The 18446-nt window shown below is 34.6% G+C and overlaps 1 protein-coding gene across 1 annotated transcript in view; it reads left to right on the forward strand.

The window, feature by feature from the left end:
• The first annotated feature begins 6780 nt into the window (after positions 1-6780).
• mRpS11 (mitochondrial ribosomal protein S11) overlaps positions 6781-18446 on the forward strand; it is a 101472-nt gene continuing 89806 nt past the window's right edge. The window contains exon 1 of the mRNA XM_090371221.1: positions 6781-7080. Within this exon, the coding sequence (XP_090227347.1) occupies positions 6812-7080 (269 nt within the window). The 5' untranslated portion in view covers positions 6781-6811. The remainder of the gene's footprint in view (positions 7081-18446) is intronic.

Raw genomic sequence — 18446 nt, forward strand, 5'->3', positions numbered from 1 at the left:
GATATTGATGATGGTATATCGGGATTAATGTCCAAGTTTGCAGACGATACAAAGGTTGGCAGGGTTGGCAAGGACACTACTGACACTATGCTTCTGCAACAGGATCTGGAAAGGTTGAGCAGATGGGCTGAGAGGTGGCAAATGAAGTTTAACATTGACAAATGTAAAGTACTTCACATGGGAAACAGCAACCCCAGAGCAACGTATCAACTCTATGGTACAACACTGACAGTGGTACAGAATGAAAGGGACTTGGGGGTGGTTGTGCAGGCAGATATGAAGTTCCCTGAGCAGTGCGGAGGGGCTGCAAGAGTAGCTCATGGAGTATTGTCAATGATATACAGGAATTTTTCCAGCAGGGATAAGGAGGTGATTATTACATTGTATAAGGCGATGGTCAGGCCACACCTAGAGTACTGTATACAGGTCTGGAGGCCTCATTTCAAGAAGGATGTAGAGCTGCTGGAACGAGTACAGAGAAGGGCAACAAGATTAGTGAATGGAACAAAGGGGTGCTCTTACGAAGAAAGGCTTAAGTTTTGCAAATGACAGTGTCTGGAGACTAGGCACCAGCGAGGTGATCTGATAGAGGTGTATAAAGCCTTGAATGGTTTAAACATGCTCAATGCTGATGGGATTCTTCCTCTAGCTCAGAATAATCACCTGAGAGGGCATAAATTCAAATTGAGGAAAGACAGATGTAGGATAGACGTGCGGAAATTTGCCTTTAGCCAGCGAGTGGTTGGTTGGTGGAACAGACTTCCATCCCTTGTGGTGGAGGTTGATAGCCTAAATAAGTTTAAGGCTCAGCTGGACAGGTATTTTGAACGAACAGAGGGGTGAAGTGGAAGTGGTTTTTTTTTTTTTTTTTTTTTTTTGGCTGATGCTGCATAAGCTTGCTTTCTTGCATCAAATGCCTCTACTAATGCTAATGCTAATGCTAAAGCTTAACTGTAATTGGCATTACCACATTCAATAATGTATAGTGCTGGCACTCTATCCTAGTGCCTATGTACAGTAAGATAAACCTTATTTCGGAAGGGAGATGTCAGTTGGTTATGACAATACAAAAAAAAAAAAAAAAAGGGGGGGTGTTATTGTTTGGTAGTTTCCTTCAGTTTCTTATAAATATAGGAGCGAACTTAACAGCAAACTCCAGGACGAACTGCGAGGTTCGGAGGATTCTCCAGAGCGGTCTGTGGATAACAATATCATGTCTCTGCTTCTTATTATCTTCTTTCTGCATTTCTTTTCCAACTTTCTCACATAAGTAAACACAACCTTCACGCCAACAAGACCTACACTCCGAATCTCGAACAGCTCAACAAGTCTCCACCAACTTCAACGTGACAACCACCAATTGATGATCACGACCCAACCCCCTTTTCTTTGTCTCCCCTTGATACTTATGGTTTGCCAACTGTTTTTAGTAATTGGTTATCCAGTTTTCTCTCTGATCGCTCACTGAGGGTGATGGTTGATGGATCTCTGTCTTCTAACTTCTCCACTAATGCCGGTGTCCTCCAAGGTTCAGTTCTTTCCCTCACTCTTTTCCTCTTGTATATCAATGACCTTCCATTGACTGGAAATTCTATCCCTAGTTTTGCCGATGATAGCACATTGCATTCAACTTTTCATTTTGAGAAACCTTGTCCTGCTCAATCAGCTTCACCTTCTCGAAAATCTGCTGCCAATTCCTTAAATGCCGATCTTCAGGTAATTCTCCAGTGGGGCAAAGAAAACGTTGATTTCAATCCTTCTAAAACTCAGTCTTGTCTTATATCTCGCAAAAAGGATTCTTCTGCTCCTATGCTTATCTTTAGTGACACTCCAATTTCTAGGCAAAAGGATATATCTCTTTTGGGGATTACCCTGACTTCTAATCTCTCTCTCTCTCTTGGCACAAGCACATTACAAATATTGCTTCCTCTGCATCTAAAAAACTTGGTTTTCTCTTTCACTCTCGGCATTACTTTTCTTCCAAACATCTGCTCACTCTGTATAAATCGCAAATCCGTCCTGCCATGGAATATTGTTCCCCCATCTCGGGTGGTGCCCCTAAAACCTCTCTCATGCTTCTTGATTCCATTCAGAAGAGGGCAGTTAGGTTAATTAATGATTCATCTCTAACAGAGTCTCTCCACTCGCTGTCTCATAGACGCACTGTTTCTGCTGCATGCCTCTTCTACAGATACTTCCATGGGCACTGTTCTTCTGAATTAGCTTCTATAATTCCCGCCCCGCTCTCTCTTTCAAAACAGTCCGAACACGTGCTGCCACCAGCCAACATCCATTTACTGTCCAACTTCAAACCCACAGAACCAACTTTTCATCTTCCTCATTTATTCATTCAACTGCCGTTTTCTGGAACAACCTTCCTTCATATGTATTTCCTGAAAATTACAATCTTCAGAAGTTCAAGTCCAATGTCAACAAATATCTTCTTTCGTCTTCTCAATCTCCAACCCAAGCACGGTACTAAATACTATAGGTTCTAATACCTCTCGTGTTTGGGGTTCACATAAAAAAAAAAAAAAAACATATGTACCCCCCTTTCTGGGTTTAGAATCCTTTTATTGGTTAAAAGGCTACTTCGTGGGGAAAAGAAAATCTCAGGGACCGACAAGCCAAGAGGTAGAAATGGAAGCATTTCTACACACGACGCTCGGCCTCCAGATGGTGACGAACGCTGGGCGAAATCAATAGTTATGACAAGGACTTCTTGTCGCAAGTGGATAACCAACAGATCTCTCAGTGCTTCAATAGTGGAACAAGTTTGAACCCAACTGTGTTGGCATAGTTAGATTTGCGGTTTCGTAATGGCGGCTAATCCTTTCACGCAGAAATCTTTCAAGGAGGTTTCTGACAACTGGTAACAAAGGTATTGGGTGATATGAATCCGGTACGTCGGGGGGGTGGGCTTGGAGGGGCTTTTCAGAATAAGTTTTATGTTTACTGTCTATATTGTAAATAAGTTCCAGAGTTATGCTTTTGAGACCCCAAGTGTCATGGCCGTTTCTGATTATCATTTCGGCATAGTTTTGACCATTTTTTTTTTTTTTTTTTTTTTTTAACCAAGTTTGTCAAGTATGGATAGAATACTAATTTGGAGTCTAGAATTATGCCTGTGAATTGTGGTGTCACGTATTTTTATCACTGGTAGTCATCTTATATTTAAGTTTCCTTTCAGTAGGATACATTTAGAATTTTTTGTTGAAATTTTAAGCATATGGGTTAGCCCCCATTGTTGCAGTACTGGAGTGCCACAATTGCTCTTTCTTCCATTACCGATCTGGTGTTATCTTTGCCACATAAGATAAGCTCTTCCGCAAAGGGGACCCTGTCTGTAGGGCATAAAACTTTTGTCAGGAATTCTTCACGCATTGAGCTCCAAATGAATGGACTACTTTTGAACCCTGAGGGCGACCTATTGTAACTGGGCGTTTTTTCTTGGAGCTGTGTGCATACTGCTAACATATCTGTTTTCAAGGAAGTACAGTTAAAGGTACAGTAGAGTTTCAAGAAAGGTATAGTTAAAGGTACGGAGTACAGTTTCAGAGAAACGACCAGGACACTAGCATAATTCATCAGAATCTAACGCAAAAAATACCACCTGATCAATGAAAGTGTACCGTATTACAATTATGAACCTCAGGCGGTATTATTGACTCCTACTCACAAATTATAGTGGGCGTTTTGTCCATAGTACCGGACTGCGATTTCACACAAAAGACCAGACATAAATCTTATCGATTCTGCACGGATAGCACAATTGTATCCTCCCACACCAGGTGGAAAAGGCCGAGGTTGGAATCCCGTCGATGACGCGAGGAACTTTAATAGGCATTTTTCACTCTCTGAGTTTGTCGGTCTCAGGCGTAGATAGCAAGGTGTTCTTCCCCAGAAAGTGGGTGTTTTTTTTTATTTTTTTTTTATTTCAGCAAGGCAGGGAACTTCACTAGAGAACACATGCAATTTACAGATGCATCACGCAAATGCGTATATAGAACAAATTCTGGGTGACTCTATAAAAAACATGAACCTTATCGCCAAGTAGGTAATGCGTACCTGTATGATATATATAGTGGCGTCCAGCACTATCTACCTTCTGAAAACTTATGAGGAAAAGACTAGGAAGTACCCAGACATGAGACAGGAAGTCAAAGCAATATGGTCTTTGAGAGAATTAATGACGATCCCGATAACCGTGCAAACCACCAGAATCTCCAAAGAGCCTCTTTGAGACTTAGTATCATTACACTACTTGGAACTCAAACAAGCCCTGGTTTTAAACACCTTTAGTTAATCGACCAACAGTAATAACAATAATAATAGAAACGGATCCAATAATTTACTCCATACATTTGGTACTGTTCCCCGTCAGGGAGCTAAAAATCCCATACAACAGAAATCAGTTTTCAATATATTTACGCAATTTCCTAATTGCAATTTAAATAAAATAAATTTTCTGTTTATACTCCGGGACGACCAAACGGTCAGAGGAGTTCCCAAGGTAGATAGAATACAAGAAGCAGCACCGTATTCAGTAGTCACGGGTTTGAACCCCGGTCACTCAAGGCACGTGTACTTATGCACCCGCGCACCTGACCACTAGGCTACTGCGGCAACCTTTGCTACCTCTGCCTTATATTAACATTAATAGAAATTGAAAACTAAATATTCCTTCTCGACCTGAAGAGCAAAAATGAAATTATAAATAAAAATACAATCGTACAGTAACTAATAATAATAGAATCCAGGCTGGAACAGAAGTTGTATAATACAGTGGATTCCGGTTATTTGGGCCACCGGTTAATCGGGGAAAATCTTAAAAAACAGAACCCAATCGAGAAAATAGCCAGGATTTATTTCGCTTAATACAAAATGCCGTTTAATCGGGGCAGAAGACCGCAGCACTGAAGATTACCCTACGATTGTCCCCAACCGTACCACGTAGTTCGGTCGAATTTCTGGAGGTCACGACCATAAAACAATAAGCAGTCACCTGTTTTTGTGTTAGTGAAATCTATCATAAACTGATAGTAAAAATCGATCTTATTGAATTTGCGATAATAGCGACAGTTCGAATTCTGTGGGTTATTATGATGAAATGTGTTTACACTTCTATGGAATCTTCAATCGTATAAAAAAAAAATAATTTTCAGGCTCTTCTCTTCATTCCTATTTTTAAAGCTTCGGAATTTGTTACTTCTCACTTGCGCATATCGTGTTACTTGCAATTTGTGTGTGCGGTGTTCTTTGTTATTGATTGCTTATCTTTTTACTGTTTTAAATATTAACCCCCACCCACAAATGACATTGAACAGAAATGTCAACTAGTTTAGTTAGTATGTACACATTACAGTACGTATTAATTATTTCGATTATCACGTATATTCTTCCGAATTTCACGTATCATTTAATTTTTTAATTGGTAAGGTAATAAAGGGTAAATTTGTACTTAATATATCTTTACTTTTATAGCCTATGGAGAATATTCCTCCTATTTTCGCTAATTACAATCGCTGTTTAATAGAATTAAAATTCAATTCACAAACGTGATCACAATGACCGGCGCTTATTACACATCGTATAGTGATCGGTACTTTAAATGGTGACTCTATCGTAACGTGATTGAACAGTGAACCAATTGTAAAGGGCGGGGGGGGGGGGGGGAGTACATTGTATTTTTAACTGTTTACGTGAAACTTCGGATAACTGGGGCAGCCGCTTAATCGGGCCAAAATGCACTAGTCCCGATGTGTCCCAAATAACCGGAATCGACTGTATAACTTTTTTAATATATATATATATTTATGAATATGCAACAACAGCAATAATAATAAGTACAATTTTATTCATAAAATCAAAAATACAATGAACAACTTTCATTGATACCATGAAACTTATAATGAAATGAAATGAAAAATACAATGAGCCATAATCTGATTAATAATTTCGGTCATATTAACTTTATTTTGTAATAGCTAAAAGAGAATGAAATGAAAATATGAAAAGAGAGCAGACATAAAAAAAAAAAAAAAAATAAAATAATAGTGATGCAGCGTTATGAACTGGACTGGATATTTATATTTTTTTCTCAATAAATTGAGGAGGCTACAACTGCTAATGCAACTCATACTAATAGTTATTTTTGGTTATTAGAGTTATATTTTTTCCCTATTAATAGTTCACAGACGTTAATATTTATGTGTTTTCCCCAGAACTTGATAGCATTCTTTTGGATGGTTAATTAAAGGAAGGTTTATACAAGGTAAAAAGGAACCTTGTATTTTTCTGGAAGCCTTTTAGCTTGCTTTATTAAATGGTTGAAAATGAATTGTTAAAAATAAATGTTTTTTTTTAATAGATAAATAAGGAAACAATACTTCCATTGGATTTAATCCTATCTTCATTTATCAATGTGAAACTGCTAAATTGGATTTGTTCTGTTTGAACTCAAAAAGACTATTTCGTTGAACAACTAGAGTTATTATATTATCATGATTTGAATATCGAAATTAGATTTACTTAATTTAATAAATATTGAAATGTGTAATCATGTAATACTTAAAGCTAAAAATTAACGAATGTTGTAGTGAATTCTTTTGAAGTATTAAATGACTTTAGATATTTTCACTTCAATGTAGAATTAGATAGAAGTGGTATTTTTTGTTTTCTGTGCTATAGGATTTTGGTACTCCACTCCATCTAGCGAAAAATAATAGTATTAACGTATAATAACGGTAGGTGGGTTGTTGTTTTCTCGTTGCTGTAAGGAACAGATGTAGTTTGGTTGTTCTCTTTAAAAATGTTATCTGTTAATGTAATTTTAGGCCGAAATGCTCAAAGGACGATTTCTTTATTACCTAAACTTTTTTGTTATTCTCTAAATGACTCTAGTTTACAAAATTCGAGCTGCGTTCTCCAGAAGACGTTTCCTTTGATGTGTAGAACATTTCACAAAACATGTCTGCTGGAGAAGGCTGAGGACAGGAGAGCCATGATGGCGTCGTTACCGAGGAAAGACGAAGGTGTTGAAGATGAAAGAATGATCCACGTACATTCCGATACAGTACGGTACGATTCCTTTAGCTTTGTTTATAAAATTATGAAATTAACGCCAATTCTTTTAAACCCATTATGAATAACAATTGTCAGTGTTTCTTGTGTGTCTTTTGCTACTTTAGCCATATTTTTAATTCTATGGCTGATAGAGGGTTGTCTTTGTATCAGCCATGTTTGTTTCAAGTGGGGAAGAAGCTAAATGCTTCGTTTGGTATGACTGGCAGTAGACATATTTACCTTATCTTTCTTAAGCTTGGCTTGGATTATTGTATATCTTTCTTAAAATATATACAAATGTTCAAATCTTGATTTTTTTACTGTTTTCTATATTCCTAAAGTTAATTGAGTCCTTGTTAGTAATTTTTATCAATATTGATGTATATAATGGCATAGAAAGTGATGGAAATTTGGATAAAGTGTTTTGAGGCTAATTAAAATGAATATACAAGTTATTTCACTGTAGGATAAAATCATACATATTTCATCAAGTGTAAATCCAAGACACAGTTCTGCATAAAATTTGAATAGGATTTTTGGTAAAATTTACTGTAATTAAAGTTTTATATGCATATGGTGTTTATTTGGATGTGGTGCAAAGTATTATGGTTATATGTAGTCATTTCCCCTCCACCATGATATTTCAATATCATGTTTTCATTAGTTGCTTATTCTTTTAATTTTCTGGCTAATGACTATACAGTAAATTGATTAGCTGGCCTCCTTCAATCATGTTATGCCTGAATGGGTTAAGTAATATTTGTTACTATACATATGGACTTTTTATATCTGGAAACCCAGGATAAAACCAGTATAAAAGAGAAAAGATGTCTCTTTGCCAACAACAGTGTTCTTGCAAGGTTGAGAATTTATTAGATAGTTTTTATTGGCAGCCAGCATGCTATTGCGATTTTCTACAATTAACTTTAAATTGCCACAACTCTAAAAGCACACTCAAGTCTTCATTATTGGACTTCATTTTTTGCTTTTATTATAAAAATATAAAAAAAAATGATCTGTTTGAATTGAGATGAATCTTTATTATTATTTGCATAATATAGGTTAATTCTCCAGATTATGGGTACATCTCTGGAGGAAGTGACTTCTTTTGCTTGAATCCACTCTGAATTACTGGTGTAAACTGACCTAACCTTTTTTCACTAGCCAAAAATGAAAGTATTAAAAAACCCACACTTTTGTTTAAATCTATCCCGAATGTGGCCATGTCTGCAATGTAGTGACAAGATGTACCCGTAATCTGGAGTTCAGCCCATAATACATCTCATTTTTGTATCCCTTTTTTCATTATTGCTCCCCCCCCCCATTTCCTTTAATTTTTGCCTCTCCATCTAGAAAACCTTGAGAAAAAAAGGAATTTTCAGGAAAATGTGACAAATATAGCTGAATAATGAAATGCCATTGCATATACATTACCCATAATTTGTTTTCCCCATCCCCACTGGGTGGGAAATGTTGTTCAAATAGGGAATGTTTTTACATCCCAGTTAATTCCAAGAAAAATAGGTGCAGCCAATCAATTGGCATTTATTATATGACAAACTAGAAAATTTAATTGAAACAAATTATAAATTCTTATTTAGAGAAAATGAAGTATGTGAGTGAGGTGTTTTTTTTTTCTTTTTTTTCTCCCCCAAATTTAAAAGTGCAGTCTGTCAAATGGCAGGTAAAACAAAGGCTTTAAGTATTTAGGGAACAGATGCTGTAAGATCCAGAAATCATGTAATTCTGGTATTACTGTCTAGTTTCTTGTATCATATGCCACTACTAATAATAGAGCAGTTAGTAAGAATTTAATCAAAATTATTTGACAATAAAGTTATATACATTTCTTATTTACTTAGTTACTTATTTCAAATGCATTTCTAGTCAGGATCTTTGGATTTGACTTACTAATAGCACTCGGCCTTGACTGACCAACTGAAGATGAAATCGATGATTATTGACAGATGGTCTCGAACCACACACACACACCACTCAGTACAGCTTAGCGCTTTTGCTAACTAGGCTACCTGTACCCGAAGAGATTAAGATCTCTGCAGAGTTTTTTTTTTTTTTTTTATGCCCAAAAAATTCAGTTGAATTGGATCAGTGCTCTCAAAATTTGTTTGGTTGTGGAACATTTAGCAAATAGAAATCTTCTGTTCACGGAACCTTAATTACTTTAAAAACAGTAATGCAAGTGTATACAAAAGTTTACATGTGTTACCTATGCAGTTGGGTAGCAGTAATTTCAGATTAACATACCAACTATGTGGTATCACACTCAGAGTAGTATAGAATGAAGAAAACTGGGTTAATTGTGTAGCTAGACATGAAGTTCTCTGAGTAGTGTGGATGGGCTGTTTGGATTGCTCATGGGGTTTTGCTAATGTTATATAGAAATTTGTCCAACATGGATAAGGAGCAGTAGGCGATTATCCCATTGTACGAGGCAGTGGTGTCCAATTTACGGCCATGAAAATAGCTACTTTGTTCAGCTACTATGAGAGCAAATTTTTTCATGCACGAAATGAAATAAATATGGAAAAAGAAACAATAACAGATGATCATCTTCATTCCATATTGAGAATTAGCATCAAATTTTGAACAGTTATCTAAAAACATCCAGCCTCAATCATCTCATTAAATGTTCAAGTTTTTGTTCAGTAACTGTTATCGTGTATTGTACTTAATAACATTTTCGAATATTTTCAGTTTTAGGTTTACCATTATTTATTCACCATAATATTGAAAAGCAGTGATCCTTTTCAGGTTGCAAATTTTCTAAAGTGAGCATTTAAAAGCTCACTTTAGTAGGGTATTTTCTTTGAAAAACAAAAGTAATTTTTATAATTTTAATAAAATCTAAAAAAAAATAAATCACAAACAAATTTGTTGCACATAAACGTGTTGGGAATTTGCATTTTTTTTTTATATAGCCTGAAAATAAAAAAATAACATGAAAAAAATAGGAACTTCCTTTTAGACGTTACAAGATATGGAAATGTAACACTGATTTTTTTCTCGAATCACTCAGTGCAGCCTATGAAGCAAGTCTAATCTTTGAATATGGGCCCTGTATGAGAAAGGGTTGGACACAACCGAACTATGTAGTTGATTCTGCAAGCATCTTATAAAGAGAGAAATGTCACCCATTTTTGTGCGGATTCTTAAAAACAAATGCAGTGATTGATACAAGTGCTGTATTACTTTCTTATTTGCAAATTGTAAAATGTTTTTATTATTATTTTTTTATAAAGTATATCAGATTTTAACTTAAAGAAAATTGTATTGGAAGTACTGGATTTTACAGAGCAACTAATTTTCTTTTGAATTCTTAATTACATCATCACTGGCTTATTGTCATATCCCTTTGCTTAGGCACTTATAATGTGGCTTCTAGTAATTTTGTATTCTAGTCAATACTTTGTAAAATGATAAAAGAAGTTTACATCAATATCGTACGTAGAACACTTCCATATGATACTCTCCAGAAATTAAAACGAAAAAAATCGAAAAACTTACATTAGAGTAACAAATAATCGTTCAGCAGCATCAGAATTAGCCTTTCACGCTGTTAACAAAAAAGATACTTTTTTTTTTAACGAGGCAAATGCTTAGTGTCCAATGTAATTATACACAACTATTAATTGGAGAAACTGTAGAAATTAAATTACAGAAATTCTGTTATGTTCGTCAGCCCTATCTCATCTCTGATTCGTGGGCTTTTAAAGCGCATGCACGAAGACAAATAATCCTTATTTAAATTTCATACTCTCCCCTATTCGGTAATTTTCATTCCTGTGATCACGACATACGTTCAAAAAGCGTTGTCAGTTTCAGGAAAGAAATTCGTTTTGCAGTTAACTCTTTTAATTAATTTTCTTATTTTTAATTACATTAAATTGATTTTTTTTAATTGTATTAAATTGATTTTTAATTATTTTTTAAAATATTTGTTACTCTAATGTAAGTTTTTAGATTTTTTTCGTTTTAATTTCTGGAGAGTATCATACGGAAGTGTTCTACGTACGATATTAAGGTAAACTTCTCTTATCATTTTACAAATATTGACATCAGTGTAGAACGTATTGAGTATTACAGCTCTGGTTCATACTATCTAGTCAAAACTACAGACTAAAAGTAAAATATATTTATAACCATTCTATAAGAGAACCTTGTACTTTGGTTTTATGATTCACAGATTTGCTTATTTGTAATTAAGTTTGAGACCCAGTTTTTCAGATTGTTGGCAGCATTGATTTAACTATTTGTATTTGTACTTTGATCATACTCATGGATGGATCAGATGTTCAACCATTCACTGATTTAATGTTTGGTAATTGTTTATATTGTGTCCCCACAGGAAACTTTTCCATTTGTGTAAGTGATTATGTATAAATTTTCAAAATAAAAGATTTTCAAAAGTAAAGTACCTTATATCTGACTACAAGCGTCAAATTGCACTAAATTTGATAATCGGTGATGTATCAAGAAACTTACCAAACTTTATTATCTGATATCTCTTCTGTTGGTATTTCTTAGTTGCTGTTAGTATGGAGTAGTTACCTGAAGTTACAGAAACTCTGCATTGTGTTGTAATTTCTCCAGGTTATAGTGATAGAGAAAAAATGATTTCCTTTCCATTTTGAGACAGGTGTGTTGTTATTTAATTTGCTTTTTTTAGAATTATCTTAATACAGTGACTTATTAATTTACGTGAGGGTTACGTTCCAGAACATCTTGCACAATTTTAATTCACTCACAATGTAAATAATGACCAAAAATGTGATAATAGGTTATCAAGCTAAATTATCTCTACTGGTACAAAACCATTTGTTTTCTTTGGTTGGAAGACTAGGCACTATAAAAATGATGAGCAACCAAAGATTCATTCATCTTTATTAATTTGCTTAATTTTTATTTATTCATTATTGTTGGTTTTTTTTTTTTTTGTACAGTAACCAACATAGATTGGGGTGGCGGGTGGCTTTAGGCTGATTAATGAGAGGGATTGTCATGGTCAGATTCCGTTCCCTTGGATTCAGACAAGATAGTGGGGGTGGGCGGGTGTTACACTAACCCGGGAGGTGGAGAATTTACTTGACTACTCCCTTGAGTTCTTGAAAAAGGAATCCAAAGTTAGTTCCTTTGCACGTTACTTTGTCTCACACAACTCATAGCAATAAAGTTCTACTGTAACTTAAGTTGCAGGTTAGAGCTGCGTTCAGGATTAAGATCTTTGTCAGTTAACAGATAAGCCTTCATCTATAAGATTTAATGCTTTTGATTTTATATTCCTTTCACTGTCAGGCTCCATTCTTTAATTCCTGGGCCTTGGCTTGCTGCTGCCTTCTCATCTTGAATGTGATGTTGCTCAGTGCAAACATTGATTTGACAATTCTTGATTGTGTGAATCAATTAAATCATCGATATCAGTTTAATGAATTCCCATCTTGCTGATAAGTTTCCAAAGATTTGCAAATAATTTCACTTTTTTTTAAAGTGAAATATGATAAATACAATTACTATACATTACCTGATAAACTAGTCCTGTTTGAAAAATTGATTCAGAGAAAGCTAACCAGTTGCCTTTTTATTATAAAGAATCTTATAGCAACTGGTGACATCGTGAAGGCTTCTGATATCACTGCTTCTTTCAACATAAACTCTGCGATTCCTAATGCCTCTTCCATCTTCGTGATTTCGCTTATAGGTTTGAGGATCAGGTTCTTTGAAGGAATGCTGGCAGTTTCATCAATACTGTCATTCCTTTCTCCAGTTTGCATTTGTGCCTGCAGTTCAATTTTTGGTCATTTGTCTTTTCTGTGAGATTCCTTTTCTATGGAATGTACACATCATTGGATGTATGGTAACCGAAGTGTACAAATAATTATAAAGATTTTTTTTTCTGTAATAAATAAATTTGACAAATTGTTTCATTACTAAAATTGTTTAGGTAATTGTTTCATTACTTAAAATATGTGTTTTACTTGAAAAAATTTCAGAATTGCATTTGTTATTCTCCCCCTTCCACACAAATATTCAGATCAGATTTTGAAGAGGTGGCAACTATCATGGAATGGAGGAGTTGATCATAGGTCTGATGGTAAGATGATGATTGGACCTGACAAGGATGTTGAAATGTTATCAAATTTAGTGCAGTTCAGTGAAATTCATTCACATGCTATTGTTTTTGTTCCTCACAATCTCACAGATGATCACTTAATGTCCTTCCCAAATTACATTTGTGTGTAAGTCAGTATATTGACAAATGGTTCTTCACTGTTATCCACATGTTTATAATATAACACTGAACAAGTATTATCTTATGTAGCCTATGTATTTTTTTTAATGATTGAAAAATCATTGAAGATTAGTTAGCTTATTTATCATAAAAATAATTTAAAGTATCAAATTTCTATATTCACAATTACATTATAGCCAAAAATTTGTGCCCAAGAAGTAACTATTTAATTTTAAAAATTTTGTACAAATGTGCTAAGTGAATAATGAAGAGGTAAAGAGAATTTTCTCTTGATCATGCTTTGATTTTGTTATTTCACATATCATATGAGAATAGCAAGTTTTTAAAGTCATCATTCAGATTAGAAATATACATTGGAAATTGGTGTTGCTTTACACTGTGATAGAAAAACATTAAAATGCTAACTGCAGAATGTGAAAAATGAAGTTAACTGCCTTGAGGACACTGCAAGAAAGCTATGTACTTTCTATATTGTTATATGTAGAGTATTTACCTTAGTATATGTATGTAGATCTCTTCCTGGACTATAATGAGCAGACATCCAGTAGTAAATTGTCAATTAACTTTTCCAGTTTTTACTTACTTGGTTCAGTCTCCATTTTGAGTTCTTTTTTATTTCTTAATAAAAAAAATTAAAGATCCAAGAGACTGTTGCCTCATTGGTTATATTTTTAATTAAAAACTCTTCCTGTAGCATCCACAAATGTATCTACTATATTTTTTTTATGTCTGCACTGTTACTTTTTAAAAATGTTTACTCAGTTAATTTTTTATTATAGTAATATAATTTAATTTGTAGCATTGACTGCAAAATGTATGAACTTGCTCTAATTATCATATAATATTGAAAATTGTACACTTGACTGCTTTTAAATAAATGCACTGGATCAGAATTTTGGGAAGAATAGCTGTTTTAATAAAATTTTGCCATACCAATTTGTGGGATATGTCTAATTTGATCTGATGGTTTAAACTTGTTGGCTAAAGAATGGAAATGTTTTTAGAAGTCCTCTATACCAAATCCAGTCAGATGCATTATAAACATCTAGAGCAGTGGTTTTCAACCGGGGTGCTGCAACAACATTCTAGGGGTGCTGTGTAATTTGGGTTTAAGTTACTTAAAGTTATTATTTTTTTTAAAATTTTTATATTTATTTCATTATAAAAAGGTGTACGGTATTCACTGTACTGTATCTTTTTAATTTTGTGGTGATCTATAAATGATCTTTATTTAGTGCCTCTATATAAAGAAAAAAATATATAGTATGTGTACAGTAATACCCCGACTTACGCGAACTCGGAGTTACGCGGTTCTTGATTTTTTCGTTTGGCAACGCTGCCGCCCACTATCTTCAAGGTCGTTTTTCATATGTTATCGATATACGGTGCGACGGCGGAGATTGAGAGCGAAAGATGAACAAAATTCAACTTTGCTGCTTTTATGTTTTTTATATCAGTGAAGGGGAAACACATTTCACCATAATAACGTAAAAACCAACACAATTCCAGCTATCGGTATAATCGCAAATGTAATTAGATCGAGTTTACTACCAGTTTATAACAGATTTCACTAGCAGAAACGCAACTGGATTTTTATTGTTTTATGGTAGTAACCCCTAGAAATGTGAGGTGTTAATAGTGTATCTCTGCCTTTATGGTGTTGTTTATTCAGTTGCTACATGCGCGCAGCTTTGTTTATGCGTATCAAGCGTGCCTCCTCGTTTTGTAATTGTGCTTTATTCCCTAAAAATGAGTAAAATACTTAAAAGGTGTGAAAAGGAAGCGTCCTGGTGAAGACACTGCAGATTCAGAGAGAAAAAGAAAAGCAATTATCGATAAACAGAGGCGGACTGGATCAAAAATTCTTACCCGGGAAAATTTATAGTGGCCTCACACTATGGTTTATGGCCAAAATCACACTGGCCCACCGGAGTTTCCCCGGTAAGGCTTATGGCCAGTCCGCCTCTGTCGATAGAGAAAAAATATGAAATTGTGAAACGCTTTGAGCGAAATGAAAGACCATGTGATATTGCATGTGTGCTACAGGCCTAAATGAAGCAACGGCGAAAAGCACATGACAATTGCAAACTTGACAGGTTGAAAATTGAAAAGGGCTCAACTGTAAAGGGCTTAAAAATTTTAGAAAACATATTTTAGACTCCAACGAAGAACGCGTTATAGCTACAAAGCAAGGAATAAAAAAATTATTAGCTTGCTACGAAGAAATTCTGCGTGAAAAAAAGAACGTGCTGTGTCGTCAGACGAATTTGTTAGATTTTATGAAGCCATCGACATCGAAATAACTTTTTAACGTTAGTCATTTGTTTTTTTAATACATATTTTGCATTAATATGTATAAATAACTGCAATTTTATTAATATTTTTCTTCTAAACTAGTGTTTTTGTTAGTCCTTGGTCCCAATTAAGCAAAATTTATATGTATTTATATGCAAAGTTGTACCCCGACTTACGCGAATTCGACTTACGCGATTTTCGTCGGACCCACCTATCGCGTAACTTCGGGGTATTACTGTATATTAAAAGGGTCGAAAACCACTTTATTTTTTATCCATTTCAAATGTTGAATTTATGCCAACAAATATAAAAATGCTGATTTAATAATAGAAAACTATATTTACATAAAATAAATCTTTTGTTTTATATATATTCGGATATCAGTATCTGCTTCATATCTTTCAGTTATACCATGACATAAAAATAAAATTGTAATCAAATCATATTTAGGTGATGCTATAATGGAGCCATATTATTTGAACAATAAAGTATGTGCTGTCTCATTAACATGAATATAGATGCAATAAGTATTTTGCATCTACGTTCACACATGAGTTATTCAATGAGTGGAATGCCAGAAGTTTAACGAACTCTAACAGGGAGCTAAGTGATTTTGTAATAACTGAGAGCAAAGTGGAGGAGAAATTAAGTTAAACATAAGGAAGGCACCTGGAGTGGACAGAATCTATCCAGTTATGTTAAAGGAGGCAGTAAAGGAAGTAAGCAAACCTTTAGCCATAATTATGAGAGCTTCCTTGGACTCAGCGGAGGTCCCCATGGACTGGAGGTGTGCAAATGTATCACCAATTCACAAAGGGATTCAAAAGGTGACACAACTAACTATAGACCCAGCACAAAAGGTCAAAAATACCATGTTATGGTAGGTTTCCAGCAATTATCAAACTGTTAGAGCAAAACCTTGTTGTAGAATTACTGTGTTATATGGGGGGGGGGTTGCCTGTACAACCATAAAAATTCCGCATGTCATCAATGGAATTCAAACTTATGTCTTTTCCCCTGGGTATGGGGAGGACGGCGATTCTACCACGAGTGCTTAGTAGTCATATCCTTAAAACCCTCCCCTCTTACCGACTTAGTAAGTTCTACGATTGCACAGATTCCATTTTCTGCCCATTTGACCATATTTCCTGAATGAATTGACTGTGGCCATAAATTTTTCCAACACACATTTAGTGTTGACGGTTTTACTTTTAGCGATAAAGTTTTGATTCCTCTAGAGTCCACATATGAAAATTGTTTCACTTTCCATTTTTCATATGTGGACTGTATAGGAATCAAAGAATTAGAATTGGATATATGCATTTTTTTTGATTCCTATAGAGTCCACATATGAAAATTGTTTCACTTTCCATTTTTCATATGTGGACTGTATAGGAATCAAAGAATTAGAATTGGATATATGCATTTTCAGTCTGAGTTTTGGTTAATACAGTCGCAAACATTTAATACCATTCCTCTATATATGCCCTCTAAAATTTTTAATAGTGCAGCCGATTATGAAATAAAATTTTTAACAATGCAAAAAAAAAGATGGCCAAAAAGTTGACACTGTTATTGAAGAAATTAGCATTGTTGGAAAGGATCCTGGCTTTGAAGATGATTCCCCTAATATCAGAGAATGTGTCTGGATTTGCTTTCAAAGCCATTCACTGCCACAGATATTATAGAATTGGAGCAACAGCATGCTTACGATGAGAAAGAAGAAATTGCGGCTGAAGGAGAGGAGGGTGTCTCTAAAGAAAGTTCATTAAAGGAACTCGAGCAGATGTTTCAAAATTTGGAAACTGTTAACCAACAAATTGTGGATTTAGTTCTGAATGTGGAAAGAAGCATGCTAGTTTTCTGAACCCTAGAAAATGGATTTAGCTGCTATTGTAAATTTTATGAAGAAACAAAGGCTACAACTATTCAAACAATGCTTGAAATATATTTTTCCTGAAAGTAGCATATCCATTTTTCACTTATGTAGCTCATTTCTTTAATAAACATTTTTTTTTAGCTTGCTTTTCATTATTCTTTATTTCTATGTACACAGTTAAAATGTATTTTAAAGGCTTAAGTCCTCTGAATGTTCCAAAACATCATGGATGAATTAAATTTTTTCCCATTGGTTTTTATGTGGTTTTGAGATATATGGTACATGTTTCATGAATTGGCTGAATATATAGAGGTTTACCTGTAATGCCTTGATCTAAGTTAAAGAAGTTGTAATAATGGTAGGAACATTATTTCAATGTTTGAATGACTTGGTACATTATCCAATAGTAAGAAAACTTTGAAATTTAAATTATTAATTATTCCATAATTTCAATAGCAAAGAACCTAACACTGAGATCTCCCTATTTTTTTTTTTTTTGTATGACGATTACAAGCCAAAAGTACAACAATAAAAGAATGGAAATGTTGAAAAATTACATCCAACATAATAGAGTTCCCCCCGTACAAAAGCTCAAAAATACTGTGTTATGCAAGGTTTGCCCAATTCTCTAATCGTGTTAGAGCGAAACTGTCATATGAATACCATGTTGTGTAAGGATTGCTGCACTTTAATTGTGTTAGAGCTAAACCATGTTCTAGAAGTACCATGTTATATGGGGGTTGCCTGTATAATGAATCTTGGGAAGATTTATTTTTTAATATATGTAATCTTGAATTTTTCTTTGAACCATGTGAGATTGTCTTTATTTTGTGGCGAGGTCTCTCATCCTCTTTAATTGTAATATCTCTGTAGAGCTGCATTCAGACAGTTGCTTACGCCATGCCATTACAGTTTCTAGCCAGTGAAGGCTTCTGTGTG

This window comes from Mastigoproctus giganteus, chromosome 1 (assembly GCF_048544385.1).
Source record: "Mastigoproctus giganteus isolate SK-2022 chromosome 1, ASM4854438v1, whole genome shotgun sequence".
NCBI classification, from domain to species: domain Eukaryota; kingdom Metazoa; phylum Arthropoda; class Arachnida; order Uropygi; family Thelyphonidae; genus Mastigoproctus; species Mastigoproctus giganteus.